General features: G+C 40.8%; 1 protein-coding gene across 4 annotated transcripts in view; it reads left to right on the forward strand.

Moving 5' to 3' along the window:
* The window catches only part of LOC110089692 (uncharacterized), a 48,259-nt gene that overhangs the window by 21,624 nt on the left and 8,674 nt on the right, over positions 1-17,961 (forward strand). For 2 of the 4 annotated variants that reach the window (XR_013545418.1, XM_078393782.1), the window contains exons 1-2: positions 15,249-15,399; positions 17,801-17,903. Coding sequence is in view for 1 of the 4 variants with exons in the window: in XM_078393782.1 (XP_078249908.1) it covers positions 15,375-15,399; positions 17,801-17,903 (128 nt within the window). In the remaining 3 variants the exon portion in view is untranslated. Of the gene's footprint in view, positions 1-1,734; positions 2,164-6,642; positions 6,964-7,227; positions 7,347-14,872; positions 15,041-15,248; positions 15,400-17,800; positions 17,904-17,961 lie in introns of those variants that run through there. The other 2 variants (XR_013545419.1, XR_013545420.1) reach the window with 2 other exon arrangements.

Below are 17,961 nucleotides of genomic sequence, written 5' to 3' on the forward strand. Positions count from 1 at the left end.
CAATGGCTAATTAATAAAAGGTTTAGGATCATTCATGGCATATATAGCAGCTCCTGCACTTCATTGTCACTGGTATCAATATTGTGTTTTTATTTGCTGTTCTTATTGTTAATTTGATTTTATGATTTTCTTTTGGTTTTCATGATGAATTATTCCATCATCTTAGGAATTCTGCTTAACTACAGTGTAGCATATATTTTTAAAAAATAAATGAACAAATAAAAATAATTATACTGAAAAAGAGTCAGGCTGTCCAGTGGGCATTAGTAAATTGAAGGAGACAGATTAAAACAAAACCTTTAGTGTTTCAGTGGGAAAGAGAATGGCTATTAATGGTTTTCCCAGCTCACATCATTTCTTGTTAAATACACTGACATGGATTAACTATGTGTACAGAATACCTTGGAACAGCATTTTTCTCTTGGCAATTTCTCCATAGCATTTTCATAGATGCAGTACAGATTCCTCCATCCTTCACTTGTGGTGTTGGTACAAATGTTGACTCAATGGCTGCTGTGATTTGTCTTTTACGTCATTGCTATCATTTTATAGTGTTTTACAAATTGATTGCATCTGTGCTTTTAAGTGCTATATTAATATTCATGCATTAATTCATTCAATTGGTGCCATATTATTATTTTTTTAAGCACAATGTATTAGTAAAAGAATGTAAAACCACCCAGAGGGTCTATCATTTCAGTGCTCTGTAGAGCCTCCTGCTTCCACAAAATAAGAGTTCTGCTATTCCAAGTCAGATACCAGGTTTTCCTCTTCTTTGGCCAGTATCCTCTTGAGTTCTATCATGTGCTGGACTAATGTTGCAGAAGTGGTCATTTGGTGAGATGGCAGGTCATGTACCTAGTCATATAACTGCACCTCAGAGAACAACTGTGACTGCTTCTATGACTTAAGCTCTATACTATATGTGGTAAAACACAAGAGAATACTGGTCATGGACTTGAAAGAAAAGAAGTACCTCTTTCACCAATGTGGTGGATACACTTTACAGCATGCAATCATTGTTTTTCTGAATGTTTTTTTATGTACTTATCAGTCACAGATGGCAAAGTCATGCTGGCTGGGGATTATGGGGGTTGTAGCCCAAAAAAGTAACCTTCCCAAATTTTGGGTCAAGTACCACTCATGCACCACTTCCAGCTTCCAAGAATGCTACCCAGTTGCAATGGCTAGGTCATACCAATGCCTGAATGCTTTTCAGTGCTAACAAATATTGTGGCTTTTTTTAAAACTGCAAAAAAAAAACACCTTGATATGTTATACCTAGATGATTGCTTTCACCATGCTGGAGCAGCTGGAGCCTTTTGAGCAGATAATTCATCAGAAGGGCCCAATTACCATTAGTCACACTAATGACTAATTGCACCATTAACTTAAGCAAACTTCAGGAGTAACATATGTTCTGTTTTCCTTTCATTGGTGATTATGATTGGAGCCAAAGGTAATTCATAAATGAACTGGTGGGTATTTCTGTCTGGAAAGGAGGCCAACTGGATACATTTGTTTGCTACCACCAAAGTTATCTCTTTCCTGTGAGACCAATGCACATATCTTATGAACAATATAATCTATCAGCTTTTCTTAAAGATATGTGTAAATATATGCTTCTTCATGAACGACCATGTTTGTACAGGGTTTTAAAAATAGTCTGTTGCTGTGCTTTCTGAAGACAAAAATCTGTATTTTTAATTTTCTTCTGTTTACCTCTATACACAGATCCTTGCCCCTATACCAGCAACACTGCTGCAGCTACTGAAATGAAAAAGTGTTGTTGTGTGTCACTAGAATCTTCACTCCACTCTTGAACTGAAGCTACACAGACTATCCAGATGCAGTGTCATTAGGCAGGGCCTGAGTTCCTGTTCTCTGACACCCTACCCTGTTTGTGTACAAAAGCCGAGTGGAATAGACTCATTGATCTGGCTTGGGACCGATCCCCCATGGATATCATAGTCCTATTTTACCTTGTTTTTTTTGTTGTTGTTGTTGTTATTTGTCAGTTACATTTACACCTCAGCTTGCAAGCAAGCAATCTGTCACACACATACTGAATATAGGTATGAATTGCAAGTTCTGCATCCAATAGATGTGGTCAAGAAGGTAATCAGAGGCTTTGAGAAGCGGTTCCCAAATGGTCTTCAGCAGGTAAGGAATCATTGAATGCTATTGGCAACTCTAAAGACAAGCTCCCTGGTGAAATCTGTTGAAGCCAAATGGTATAAGCTCCAAGACACCTAAAAATGGGTTAGCCTCTATTCATTCTCCCCATTATTGCCATGAAAACTAGTTGTCTAGGGACCTCTGTTGGATGCCTGATCATTCAGCAACCTTTGGATATCAAAGTCCCCAAGAATGCCATGAACCTTGCTACTGCCTCTTCCCCATTGGTTTATAATAGGACTGAATAAAACAGTGCCAAATGGTTGGTTAGCTTGCTGTGCCCTGCTGTTGAATAATCCACATCCCAGGGACAGGACAGTTATCAAAAGTCCCCATTAGTTCATATTTCATCATCTGCACATAGAAGTTCTGGCCAAAGTAATATGTACAGTATATCTCCCATCAGTCTTGCTTCCCTGCTCTGTGATTTCATTGCCAACCATAAAACCGTTTCACATTTTAAAAGGCAGAGGCTGACTTATCACTCAATGATGCTGCAAAATAAATCTGTCTCGACCATAATTAAAAGCAAATTACTTCCACACAGCCCCTGCAATGAACACTAAATACAGGAAACAAACAGTATATTGATTTCTTGCTGATCTCTAATAAGCACTGCTGGCTCTAGGATGCTGGTGGTCTTAGGCAAGACACACTCAGTGGGGCTTTTTAACCTGGAAGAGAGGTGGGAGGTGCAAACTATGTTATCTACTTGTATAGTTTATAATCTCTGTACTCGGAGGGATGTCTTTTATCAGGAGAAGCCCGGGCCAGCTCTTGCATTAGATGGCGTGAGGTACTCACTTCAGACAACAGACTGCCCAGATTTTCAAGTTTGATGTGACCAACTCTGGAGCTTGACTGCTTTTGGGGAGAAGAGTACTAGCTGCTGTGTGTAGCCACCACTGCTCTTCACGAGGCCTGTTCACCCATGCTCTCCCTCACACTCAAAAACAGGGAGGCAAGACAAACAAGGATGAAAGAATGGAGGGGTGATGGCAGTGGTTGCAAAGGCCATGGTGTGATAGTGACACCCCTGCTGCTGCTCCTCCCTCTCCCAACTTAGGTAGTGCAGATGAGAAAGGGTTCCACCAGAGAGAAGACCCATCCCCATATCATCACCGGATAGTGTGGCTCACTCAATACAGTTGTTCTTAACCTTGGGTAAACCAGGTGTTCTTGGACTGAAATTCCCAGAACTCTTCACCACCAGCTATGTTGGTTGGGGTTCCTGTGATCTGCAGTCCAAGAACACCTGGGTTACCCAAGGTTAAGAACCACTGACTCAATACATTGTGCTGCCTGAGAAAAAGATTAAGATTTCACCATGATAATGCTATTGCATGTAAAAAGCTGGTCAAACTGGTGATCAAATGTTACTTCACTGACAAAGAGAATGTCAGCAGGCTGGTTTAGATGGCACAAGACAGTCCCAATGGTACACACAGTCTGTCCTTCAACAGTTCAACATCCATTGGCTGAGCACTCATTGCATTTTGCCTAATGGGAAGTTTGGCCTTTTTCTTAGGATGTGGCACAGATAAAACACTTAATTACTCCAAAAATCTTAGTGAATAATTGGGTTTATTTGGAGAAAATGTTGTTTTTCAGATAATGCTGCAGCCCTTTGTAGATGAGGAAGTTAGGCATTGAACTCAGTTGTGCTTACTTCTGAGCAAATGTGAGAGGATGCTGTAAATATTCTAATCTAGTGTCTTAATATATGAACTTGTCTTTCAGTAGCAAATGTTAGAGATTAAACCCAGCATTCTCCCTGAGAACCAATTCAAATGCTTGAGAGATTTTATCTCCCATCAAAAGCTTGCATATGAAAAGTTGACATATCAGGAAGGCAGCTTTTAGCCTTACACATTATCCTGACATATTAGATTTCCCATGTCAAACAGGAGTCTGAAGTGGGAGTGATTTAGGCAATCAACGTACTGCGTAAATTCTGAAAGTGGCATGGTCTGAGGTATATACTATATGCATGCTTCCACATTTGAATTAACTTTGTGAGCCCTCTTCTAAACATAAGGGTTTTTTTTAAAAAAAAAAAGATAGAAGATTTTACATACAAATTACCCTGTGTCAAAATAATATGTATGGGAGCTATCAGATGGGCATTTAGCCTGCTCCTTGGTCCACTGTGGGAATGAGTCAATTCACTCCTTTTTAGGGGAGATCCAGCAACATAATCACTGTAGCAAACCAAATTGTCCCCAGGCATTCCGGTGCACACTTTTCTGGCCCGTATCAGGGGCTTCTGCTTTTTTGGCAGCTGTAGGATCACTCTGGTTTGGTCATTTCCAAAGTGTGTGATCAATGAGAATGGGCCAAAAGTGAGCCTTGCAGTTGTAAAGGCTCCTTTGGCCATCAATTTGCTATAGCATGAAGTGGCTTCAGAAGAGAGCTGAAGCCATTTCATGATATTGGCAAATTAAACACTTCCTTTGCTCCTTCTTTGGGGTTTGGGCAGGGAAGTGAATTCTGTTACTCTATTATTCCAATGCAGATATGCAGCACCACTTATAAACAGGGAGGAAGGGAGGAAGGAAGGAAGGGAGGGAGGGACGGAGGGAGGGAGGGAGGGAGGGAGGGAGAGAGAGAGAGAGAGAGAGAGAACTTCCTCCCAGTACCAGGAGGGCACAATGAGAGGCTTGCCCCCCCCCCTTTTCCCTGAATTAATCTTAAAGATCCAGTGGAGAAACTGCTCACAGCCTAAAGCAAGCCTTGCAGCTGTCAACCAAAGCAAGCTTTGCTGCAGACTCAGTTGCAGACCCCTGTCGACCCAAGTGAGTGCTGATTACTGCCCCCTTCAAATCTCTACACAGAGATGGTGCTACACACATGTTCAGAAATGATTCAAAGCAACCTTCTCTTCTTTCCCATTCTCTATATGTTTCCAAAACCTGTTACAGCTACAGAGACAGGGGAAATTATTTTCTTGGGTCTACAACTCTCAATATCCTACACACATGCTGGTAGTGTGCTTCTAGAAGCTGTAGTTCAAAAATCTGTGTTTCTCCATCTTTGTTTAGGCATTCAAAGAAAGCATATAAGTATACGGCATGGGGCATGGAATAGGAACAAACATGTGGACTCCCTTCTTCCAGTCCATTTCACCCTGAACCCTTTTGAACTGAGCAAAAGAGTCTGAAGTGAGATTCTAAGATGCTAAGGGTGAATTGCCATCCATCGGAGGTTTCACCTTTTGCTAGGAAAAACGGGGCTGGAGGGCCACAAGACATCCCCCTACTCCCAAGGAAGCCCATTGGAATGCTATAATAATTACTTAGGCAAAACAGGCGCTTCTCAATATTTTGTCATTAAAAGATAGTGTGGTTAGCTATATCCATAAATTTTTGTGTATGTGTATGTGAATGTCAGACCACAATTACATGAGATAAACTCGATTTTAAGGAAGGTAGGAAGCTTTTCAATAAAAACAAACTACTACATTTTCTCCTTCTGTTTGATGGCTTAGGAGAGAGGTTTAAACCCAAGCCACTTGTAATTCACCAGCAATATACAATAGACTCTAGTTGAAGGCACTATAAAACTTGTTTATGAGCTCTCAGAGGGTAAAAAAATTGAGTTTTATTTTAAATTGTGCAGAAGAAGCGGCAGCTTATAAGCTCAAGGTCTGATTTTGTGCTGCCTTGCAGTCTGTGGCTTCACTGAATTATACAGAAGTTATACTGAAGCCATAGCCAACAGTGTGGTTGTAACTGAAGGCAAAGTGAGTGCATGGAAGGCTTTGCCCCACAGATGTGGTGTGAAGCCCCACTGCCAGATCAAGTGCAATAATTTATTTACATTTTCTCATCTGAGAATGACAGAATACTGTGGTAGATTGCATAATTCTGCTTTATTTGCACTGCTTTGGATATAAATTACTTGTTTTATGTGAGTGTGAAGATATTATGGGGAGGTATTAGTGATCACATTCATCATTACAAGAAAACCAGATGGTTAGCATGAAAATTTTTGTGTTGGTGTGTGCATCCTCATCTTTGCCACCAACAACAATTTTGCCACCTGTGCCATCGCCACCACCTGTCAAAACAAGGCCAGTCACAGACAGCAGGCTAGCAGGGGGTGATCAGACTGGTGTGGGGGCAATCAGGTTGGCAGGGGGCAACTGAGGGGCCAGGTGGGCAGGTGAAAGGGTAAGTGGGCGATTGGGCTGGCAGGGTCCAATTGGGCAAGCAGGCAGGCATGTGACTGGGCTGGTGAGGGGGCAGTCAGGCTGGAGGAGGACAATAAGATATGTGACTGAGTGGGCGGGTGAGTGAGTTTTTCTTATCCTGTTCTAATGACTCTATTCCACATCTTTCTCAAAATGAATGTACCTTTGGAGGAGGAGCAATAAATCTCACTCCCCTGGCACATTACTTTGTGTGTGCATGTACCTCACGTGTACAATTACATTTGAGTCTCTCTTTCTCTTTTTTTTAACAGCATCCAATACAATAGCAGTTTTTACTAGTCACATCTACAGAGGGGTCTGAGAAGCTGATTTGTCCCTCCACCCATCCAAGACTCAAACAAAATGTGCATTCATCTTTGTAGTAATAATGTCTTAGGAATCAGATGCAAGAAGTCCATCTGAAGGGGTCTGAAGTTAAATGTATTTCTTTAGCAACACTTGCAGGACACATTTGTCCATGTTGAGTTGGCAGATTCTGCCTTATGGTGACTGAAGATATCAAATTTGCCAGGAAATGCACTGCCTACCTGGATCTACTTACTGACTGCTGTTTCATACCAATATTTAGCACAGTAAGTATGATGATGTTACAAATGTACTTCTGAAGTAAAGTGCAATACTGGAAACAAAAATGCAATTCCATTTTTTTAATTAAACTAAAAATACAAACAATTAAAAAAACTAAATATTTTTTTAAAAAACACGTAAACATTACAATGATATATAATATGAAAAATTCAATTCTTTGGACTGTCTCTAGTTGTGGATTTGCCCCAGTGGACATTGAGGCTCTATTTTCATTGCCTTGTGTACCATATTCCATTTCATTTTGTCAGGTCCCTCAGCTTTCAGAAACAGCCGTTCAGGGTGTGCAGAGTGTAAGTGGCCACAAAGAGTAATCCAAAACCAGGCACCCTGCCAGGTGAAAATGGAAGCGAAGCAAAGATATTAGCAGGTACTGTATACCTCCTTTTATGCCTGTAACTAAAGAGAGAATCATTCTGATGTAAAGTGGGTATTATAGCATTAATAGCTATTCTTACCTAAATATCCCCTTCATGGATTGCTGCCTTGTCGTGGCGAAGGGGCTTGAGTAACTCAGAGAAGCTATGGGCTATGCCGTGCAGGGACACCCAAGACGGACAGGACATAGTGGAGAGTTCCGACTAAATGCAATCCACCTGGAGTGGGAAATGGCAATGCCACTCCAGTATCTTTGCCAAGAACGCCCCATGATCAGAAACAAAAGACTAAAAGATATGATGCTAGAAGATGGGCCCCTCAGGTTGAAAGGCGTCCAACATGCTATTGAGGAAGAATGGAGGACAAGTACAAGTAGCTCCAGAGCTATTGAAGTGGTTGTGCCAAAGCCGAAAGGACGCTCAGCTGTGGACGTGCCTGGAAGTGAAAGGAAAGTCCAATGCTGCAAAGAAAAATACTGCATAGGAACCTGGAATGTAAGATCTATGAACATTGGGAAGCTGGAGGTGGTCAAACAGGAGATGGTAAGAATAAACATCGACATCTTGGGCATCAGTGAACTAAAATGGACAGGAATGGGCGAATTCAGCTCAGATGATTATCATATCTACTATTGTGGGCAAGAATCCCGTAGAAGGAATGGAGTAGCCTTCATAGTTAACAAAAGAGTGGGAAAAGCTGTAATGGGATACAATCTCAAAAATGATAGAATGCTGTCAATACGAATCCAAGGCAGACCTTTCAACATCACAATAATCCAAGTTTATGCACCAACCACCAGTGCTGAGGAGACTGAAATTGAACAATTTTATGAAGATTTACAGCACGTTCTAGAACTGACACCAAAGAAAGATGTTCTTCTCATTCTAGGGGACTGGAATGCTAAAGTAGGGAGCCAAGAGATAAAAGGAACAACAGGGAAGTTTGGCCTTGGAGTTCAGAACGAAGCAGGACAAAGGTTAATAGAGTTTTGTCAGGAGAATAAGCTGGTCATCACAAACACACTTTTCCAACAACACAAGAGGTGACTCTATACATGGAAATCACCAGATGGGCAATATTGAAATCAGATTGATTATATTCTCTGCAGCCAAAGATGGAGAAGCTCTATACAGTCAGCAAAAACAAGACCTGGAGCTGACTGCAGCTCTGATCATCAGCTTCTTATAGCAAAATTCAAGCTTAAACTGAAGAGAGTAGGAAAACCACTGGACTACTCAGGTATAATCTAAACCAAATACCTTATGAATACACAGTGGACGTAAAGAACAGATTTAAGGAACTCAATTTGGTGGACAGAGTGCCTGAAGAATTTTGGATAGAGGCTCGTAACATTGTACAGGAGGCAGCAACAAAAACCATCCCAAAGAAAAGGAAATGCAAGAAAGCAAAGTGGCTGTCCAATGAGGCCTTAGAAATAGCAGAAAGGAGAAGGGAAACAAAATGCAAGGGAGATAGGGAAAGCTACAGAAAATTGAATGCAGACTTCCAAAGAATAGCAAGGAGAGACAAGAGGGCCTTCTTAAATGAACAATGCAAAGAAATAGAGGAAAATAACAGAAAAGGAAAAACTAGAGGTCTGTTCAGGAAAATTGGAGATATTAGAGGAACATTTTGTGCAAAGAGGAACATGATAAAGGACAAAAATGGGAGGGACCTAACAGAATTAGAAGACATCAAGAAGAGGTGGCAAGAACACACAAAGGAATTATATAAGAAAGATTTGGATATCCCGGACAACCCAGACAATATAGTTGCTGATCTTGAGCCAGACATCCTGGAGAGTGAAGTCAAGTGGGCCTTAGGAAGCCTGGCTAACAACAACGCCAGTGGATGTGATGACATTCCAGTAGAACTATTTAAAATCTTAAAAGATGATGCTCTTAAGGTGCTACATTCAATATGCCAGCAAGTTTGGAAAACTCAACAGTGGCCAGAGGATTGGAAAAGATCAGTCTACATCCCAACCCCAAAGAAAGGCAGTGCCAAAGAATGCTCCAACTACCGTACAATTGCACTCATTTCACACGCTAGCAAGGTTATGCTCAAAATCCTACAAGGGAGGCTTCAGCAGTATGTGGACCGAGAACTCCCAGAAGTACAAGCTGGATTCCGAAGGGCAGAGGAACTCGAGACCAAATTGCTAACATGCACTGGATTATGGAGAAAGCCAGAGAGTTCCAGAAAAATATTTACTTCTGCTTCATTGACTATGCAAAAGCCTTGGACTGTGTGGACCACAGCAAACTATGGCAAATCCTTAAAGAAATGGGAGTGCCTGACCACCTTATCCGTCTCCTGAGAAACCTATATGTGGGACAGGAAGCAACAGTTAGAACTGGACATGGAACAACTGATTGGTTCAAAATTGGGAAAGGAGTACGACAAGGCTGTATATTGTCCCCCAGCTTATTTAACCTATATGCAGAATACATCATGCGGAAGGCTGGACTGGAGGAATCCCAAACTGGAATTAAATTGCCGGAAGAAATATTAACAACCTCCGATATGCAGATGATACCACTCTGATGGCAGAAAGTGAGGAGGAATTAAAGAACCTTGTAATGAGGGTGAAAGAGGAGAGTGCAAAAAATGGTCTGAAGCTCAACATCAAAAAAACTAAGATCATGGCCACTGGTCCCATCACCTCCAGGGAAATTGAAGGGGAAGATATGGAGGCAGTGACAGACTTTACTTTCTTGGGCTCCATGATCACTGCAGATGGAGACAGCAGCCACGAAATTAAAAGATGCCTGCTTCTTGGGAGGAAAGCTATGACAAACCTTGACAGCATCTTAAAAAGCAGAGGCATCACCTTGCCAACAAAAGTCCGAATAGTCAAAGCTATGGTTTTTCCTGTAGTGATGTACGGGAGTGAGAGTTTGGACCATAAAGAAAGCAGACTGCCGAAGAATTGATGCTTTTGAATTGTGGTGCTGGAGGAGGCTCTTGAGAGTCCCCTGGATTGCAAGGAGAACAAACCTATCAATTCTAAAGGAAATCACCCCTGAGTGTTCACTGGAAGGACAGATCCTGAAGCTGTGGCTCCAATACTTTGGCCATCTCATGAGAAGAGAAGACTCCCTGGAAAAAACCTTGATGTTAGGAAAGTGTGAAGGCAAGAGGAGAAGGGGACGACAGAAGATGAGATGGCTGGACAGTGTCTTCGAAGCAACCAACATGAAATTGATACAACTACGGGAGGCAGTGGAAGATAGGAAGGCCTGGCGTGCTCTGGTCCATGGGGTCATGAAGAATCGGGCATGACTAAACGACTAGACGATGACCTAAATATATCTCCCCCCCCCCAATGAACTTTGATTATGTTTTCCAATAGTCATATGTTGTTCCTGGAAAAAAAAGGCTTTGCAATTGCTGTCCCGCAAGTGTTGCTAATTTCAAGCCCCAATCCACCCTCAATGACAATGTTTCAAATTGTCATTGAGGGTGGAGTGAGGCTTGAAACAAAAAATATTGTTTTTCTTAATTGGATGAAAATTTGAAATGCTGGACTTATTAAAAAAGAAAAAAAGAAAAAGAAAAAGAAAAAGGAAAGTGTGCTGCATATATACCACTTCATAGCGATTCAAGCACTCTCTGGGTGGTTTACAAGTTAATTATGCAAGCTACACATTGCCCCCCCCCCAGCGAACTGGGTACTCATTTTAGTACCCAAAAGGACAGAAGGCTGAGTCAACCTTGAGCCAGCTATGTGGGATTGAACCCCAGGTCATGAGCACAGTTTTGGCTGCATTACAGCAGTTTAACCACTGCACCATGAGGCGTATATGACTAATTGGTTCGATTAGTGGAGGACTGATTTTTAGTTTAGTGGGCTGTGTGGATGATGAGAAGCTATGGGTTGTTCGGAAAGAAATTGGTGTACGTTAGCACTTGATTGTCCTGATGCATAATCTGTATTGCAGACAAGATGCTCTTATTAGGACAGAATATGGAGAAAGACAATGATTTCCTGTAGGCAAAGGTGTCAGACAAGGGTGCATTTTATCCCCTTATCTGTTAAGTCTGTATGCAGAACATATACAGAAAGCCAAACTAGATCAAGATGAAGGAGGAGTAAAAATTGGAGGAACCAAACATCAGTAATTTAACATATGCAGATGACACCATTTTACTGGCAGAAAGCAGCAATGACTTCCTACCATAAGTGATAGAAGTAAGTGCCAAAGCAGGAATGCAGTTGAACATTAAGAAGCTAAAAATCAGAAGAACTACACAAATTTAAAGCTGAAAATGAAGAAAACGATGTAGTGATTTTGTATACCTTGGTTCACTCATCAATCCAAAAGGAGACTGCAGCCAGAAAATCAGAAGAAAACTCAGAAAAGCAACAATGAAGGAATTAGAAAAAAAAAGATGTGTCACTGGAGACCAAGAACAAGATCATCCATCCTATTGTATGAATCACCATGTATGGGTGTGAAAGCTACTCAGTGTTTTGTTGTTTTTTTTTAAGCTAGAATGGAAAAAGTTATTCATTTGAAGTACACTGCTGGAAGAGAGCTTTGCAAATACCCTGGACTACTAGAAAGAGAAACGGATGAATCCTATATTAAATCAAGTCTGAATTTTCTGAAGTTGTTCTACTTTGGACACATCATGAGAATTCAGAATTCTCGGGAAAAGGCAATAATGGTGAGGAAAGCAGTAGGAAAAGAGGAAGACAAATAAGACTCCTTAAAGGAAGCCATAGTATTGAGTTTGCAGGAGTTGAGCACAGCTGTGGAGGACAGGATTTTGGAGATTGCTCATTCATAGGTTTGTCATAAATTTGAGGCAACATGAGAGCACGTAACAACAACAGTGGAGGGCTTATGATTTGCCTTCTTTTTAGTTTTAAAGAGTACTCTCAAGTATTAAATCTTCCTAATTCCTAAGAGAAAGATAATGAAATTAATTATAATCACAGCAATAATGCCTGAATCCTTTTCTGAATTCTTGACAACAACAGCAAGCAATGCAGCTAAATCCGGGCATGATGTACACATAAAGGTGGCAGAAGTGTGAAGCTGAATTTTGGAAGCTAGGTTTTTATCTGACCCGAACTGGGCATTTTGTATTATTTTCCCAACCACAAACACTGCACTAGTGTGATTTTTTTGCCTGGTGTGTAGCAACAGCAGTCATTTCCAAATGTTTAATGCTAGCTTGGCTTTTCAGTTCTCAAGTTCTAAACAGCACTGCAGAGCCATTAAGAAGACCATGAATCAGACCACTGCCACAGAATCCTAAAGCAGAACACAGACAATATGTGGCACTTTATTCAGCTAACAAGGAGAGCCTTTCTATAGTCATTAGTCTCACCTTGGTTTTCAGAGCTGATCTTCCAGTCATGTTAAGGGAAAAGGTAATAATTTTTGGGGAAGTACATAAAGCTGTTATAATACATATTGTTTGGTTATCTATGCACAGTGAAGTAATGTAGTCTTTGCTAGAAATAGAGAGTTTGGGAAGTTACTTTAAAAGTAATTGCAGTTATATCCTAAGGTCTCAACAGTAATTAGTTACAGTTACTGTTAGAAACTTTGTTTTTTTATTATGCATGATTAACTTTAATAGGCCCTATTAATTATTTTTAGCGAAAAATCAGAATGCTACAAGATGCTGATCTATGGTGCAAAATGCACCTAAATTGTGAAATCATGCAACACCTGAAACAACAATTGAAACAATTACATTTATACCTCAAAACATGGAGCTATTCCTCATTAAGTTAAAATTTTACTGTAACTTAGTTATATTTTGTTCTTTAAAAAATGGAATTCTGGGAAACACATTGGTAGGAAATTGCCTCTAAGTTCTGGACATGAGTGGCATTTGATTATGCATATAGAGCTATATTGTCTCAGTCACTTGTTCAAATGTAAAGCACAATTCCAGGTCAAAATTAGTTGTGATGGTGATGTTCTAAGGCCAGAATCCTGCATATGTAGAGCATGACATTCTGCCAACAGAGTTGTGCAATTTCTGGATTGCCACTGCAAAAGCTGAGAGAGCTTCACTTTCAAACCAACAAGGCTTAACACTTGTACAAGGGATTACTGGGTATCTCCTTGTACAAAATGCTGAAAACATTGGGCTACTCTTGCAACGGATTGTTGAACAGGTTGTGTTGCTCTTGCCCTTTCTTCTCCTTTTGCCTCCCTCACTGCTGCCGCTGTGCACCTCCTTGCTCCACCTAACTAGCTGTTTCTGTTCCTCCTTTTGTCTTGACACTGCCACCAGCACTGCAGAGCCATTAAGGACTCTTTCCTTTCCCTCTCCTTGCCTCACTGAAAAATGAATGGGGGAGAAATAAAACAAAATAACCCAAAACAGATGCTCCCTGGTGGGGGTGGGGGGTAAGTGAAAAACAAAACAAAAAAGAGGTACTTCCCAAAAATGAAACTAAAACAGAAATGAAAGTTTCTACCATGCACTTCTGTAGCCACCACACATTGCCTAATAATCCAGCTGGCCTATGGAAATGGTTTCATTCAAAAATAGAATGGTTGCATAATTGAGGAACACAGAACTTTACTCCACTCCATCGCTAATCCTAATTTACTCCTCTACAGACTCTTTCTTCAGTAATTTTCTTCTCAGGTTGAACTCTGATACAGAAAATAGTCTTGGGGAAATTTTCCAAGAGGTAGCCATATTAAGTCTCTTAAAAATTCATCAGTAAACACAAAAATATTGTGAAACGTTTAAGACTAACAGATTTGTTTCAGTGTGAGCGTTTGTGGATTACATGGCAAATGCAATATTGGCAAAAGCCATAGGTTGTGGTGGTGAAGATACAGAGGCACAGGACATAAACATTCAAAGTGGTAATGGGATTATTTACACATCTAATATGTTTTCAGAATGTCAATTAATTAATATAGTCAATAGTCTAGCATTACAGCTGTCTCTGAAATGGGAAGAATTCTACTTCCTGGGAGGTGTTGGTTCTTCCTGAATTAACTTATGATCCTGAGAGCAGAGTTTTTGCCATTGAACGCAATCATTTTTCTGAACATAATTTGTAGACAAATGTTTACCAGGAGAAAAATGAGTAGGGTAAAATACAATGGTGATATGGAACTGTTTCTATCACAGCTAACTTGGATCTCAAAGCATGTGTTGTGATGTTTAAACAATACACTTTTATTGCATAGATTGACAGTAACTCTTAGAAGTGAAGCAGTTACCTCTACTTGGTTACTTTTTTTGGACAACAAGGATGTGATTGATTTATACAGTATCTCAAAGCTAACCATGAGTTGTTACAAAAGTTATATTTTGGTGTAATGTGTTTTCTAGCTATTTGCAAAAGTAACTGTATCAGGATATTTTAAGAGGCATCTTGACATGAATGTTGAAGCTTTGTGCCAAACACTTTTCGACCCTCAGTGGCAAAAGAAGTATTATTGCATTTTACCTTTTCATATTTGCATTTTCAAGATACAGTATAAGAACGGACTGCTGGAACAAAGCACAGAGTATTTTCTGGTATTTCTAGGTGCATTGGTAACAACAACACAGCATACTAATAATACAGCAAATTGCTTCTGCAAGCAAATAAGATAATGACAACAGCAACCTGGCTGCAACAAAGTACTAAAGAACGTAACTGGTTCCTTTTTAATGGTGATATCCCAAGCACTGTTCCTTCTTAAAAAGGTAAAGCTTCCCCTTGACATTTTTAGTCCAGTCGTGTCCGACTCTAGGGGGCGGTGCTCATCCCATTTTTCAAGCCGTAGAGCCAGCGCTTGTCCGAAGACAGTTTCCGTTGTCACGTGGCCAGCGTGACTGGGGAACACTGTTTTTACCTTCCCACTGAGGTGGTACCAATTTATCTACTCACATTTGCATGCTTTCGAACTGCTAGGTTGGCGAGGAGCTGGAACAAAGCGACGGGAGCTCACTCCATTGCGTGGATTCGATCTTACGACTGCTGGTCTTCTGACCCTGCAGCACAGGCTTCTCAGACAAAAGATTGGATTGATTTTGGAATATGGGCATTACTTCACATCTGGAAGGTAGAGAAAACGGAAAGATATAGAACTGGATCCAACACTGAATGTAAAGAAGAGCACCTCTGCTATCCATGGGAGCACATGATTTATGTATTTTATTTATTTGTTTGATTTATATCCCGCACAGGTACTCTTCACAAAAACCGGATGCTGTTTTTCCAGGGGGTGGGGTGGAGCACTCTGCTCTAACCAGCCAGTAAAAATTAATTTCCAAACAACTGGAAAGGACTTATGTCTGGATAATATTGCACTTTAGTTCCTTAGCACCTGATAAACTTAGAGAATATAATATGCATTTCCTTGTTTATAGAATACTGCAACGCAACTGGAGAAACAGTTCACTACTACTACTAAAGCATCACGCTTTGCTTTACTTCCTCAGTACAGCACAAGGAATTTCATACAAGGCCAGAATATTGGAATATACAGTACTAGCACATTGCAATGTATTGTAGAATCCTTTGGTTGTTTCTCAGAGAAACTGTTAGCCATCATGTTTATGTCTTCCCCCTCATGCATGCTTACAATACACACTCACAGTTTGGTCTGCTCTATGATCCTTTTTAATTATGCAGCTAAGTGCTCATAAAATTTAAAAGCCCAACAGAATACCAAACCCAGTCACAGAACAAGTCATTTTTACATTCTGCCTAGTATATGGCAGGCTGCCACTGCCCTTCTCCAGGGTCATTCCCACTGCTTGGCATCCTCTTTTCAACACCATGTTACTCAAATTCGTTATGCATTAGCCTAGACACTCTTTTGGCCAATATTGCCTATTACAGAGTCTGTTCTATTCAGTATTTTGTTCCTTCAGTTAGTTCTTCACACAGTACAGTTCTTTTCAGCACTAATAATGCATTTGCTTTGCATCTTTTCTGTATTGCTGACCTTGAAGCCTGCTCACTTATGCAGCCTCCCTGGGTGATAAATAAGACAGCTATGAATGCCTCAAAATTGCTCCCATTTCCAGTCTGTGAAGGCAAAATGTAAGAGAATGAATTCCTCTGTCCTGCTCTGGAAAAACTATAATAGGTTTGTTTAGAAATGCATCTGGAATTGCAAAAGGTGTTGTAGAGGAAGCAGTAAAAATTTCACTAATTTGGAACTTTTATTTGAAAATCTATATTGTTTCTATGCTGTTGCCTTGTACAGTATTGAAGAGGTACCATAAATTATCTGTTATCTGATCTGATTTATAGCAACCCCAATAGAGTTTTCAAGGTAAATGAAGTATTTAAGGAACAGCATTTATCAGTTCCACAGAAACCCCAGTGATTTTCCACTGCAAAGCTGGGAAATCAAACCCAGGTCTCCTGAGTCTCAGTCTATTACTCTATCCACTGCACCATATTGGGTACCCTACCTCCAGGGTTCCCAACCCCTGGTCTGCAGTCCGGTACTGGGCCATGGCCTTGGCAGGACCAGGCCACAGAGACAGGTCTCCTGCCCCCCTACTGTCCCCTCCATGCATGCACACATGCATGCATTCCCCCCACATGAATGCACGGGTGCCCCACCCACCCCATGCATGTGCACAGGTGCCCCGCCCCACAGATGCCCCACCCCCAACTGGTCCACAATTCAGAAAAGGTTGGGGACCACTGCCCTACCTAACATAGATCCACTGAGTACATGAGATTTAAATGCTGACTTACCATTCAGTCACTGATTCAATGGGTCTACTCTAATTGTAAGTAACAACTAGATTTAGGCTATGAAAAATCACACCTCATTCTGTCTTTCTATCTTGTATGTGGCATGACCACCGACATCTGTCAAACAGTTAGAAACCGTAAATCATTTTCTAGAGAAAGTGGAAGATGGTTTGTGAAGGCTTCATTTCCTGTGGTGAACATACTTTCCTCCCACTGTAGTTTCTGGTTAGGTTTCTCAGTTCTTAAAAGAACAACAACCCCTTACAGAACCTATTAAAAGAGACAAAGTCATTACATATCTGGTAGAAACTTGTGATGCTGAGCGTGTGCCAGACAGCAGCAAAATGGCACAGAGAGGGCACAGTTTTAAGCTGAATAGCAGTGGGCAAAAGGAGAGGTTATTTAACCTTTTTCAATCTACAATTTTCCCCTGCCTTCCTCAAGCCTGCCATTGCATTGCAAGCCAAGGTTTGCCATTTGTTTGCCATGTGGTAGGAAAAAGCAGCTGAGGGATCAGGTTCCAGAGCAAAAGTACAGAAAGGCAAAATAGTCTGACCCGCTATTTCCCTGCTTTGAACAGCATCTTCTCATTGCTGCTTTATAGGTGTCTTTCAAAAACCTAGAGTCTAAGAGACAGATCTGCATCAACTGGTAGAGAAGCAGTAACAACTGTGTTGAGATGTCCACACCACATATAAGGATTCCTCTGTATCTTCTCTGATTACACTATTTATTGTCCCCACCAGACTTTGCTGCTGTGACTGGTAACAAATACTTGGGGAAAATGAGAACTATGTTGGCTGAAATCATGTTGCTTCATGTAGTAAATCATACTACAGTGCGGATTTGGTGAGTCAGCTTCTTTATAAGCTGCACGGTCAAACTGCAACTTAAGTTCTTTTATCTA

The sequence above is a fragment of the Pogona vitticeps genome, chromosome 4 (genome assembly GCF_051106095.1).
Source record: "Pogona vitticeps strain Pit_001003342236 chromosome 4, PviZW2.1, whole genome shotgun sequence".
NCBI lineage: Eukaryota > Metazoa > Chordata > Lepidosauria > Squamata > Agamidae > Pogona > Pogona vitticeps.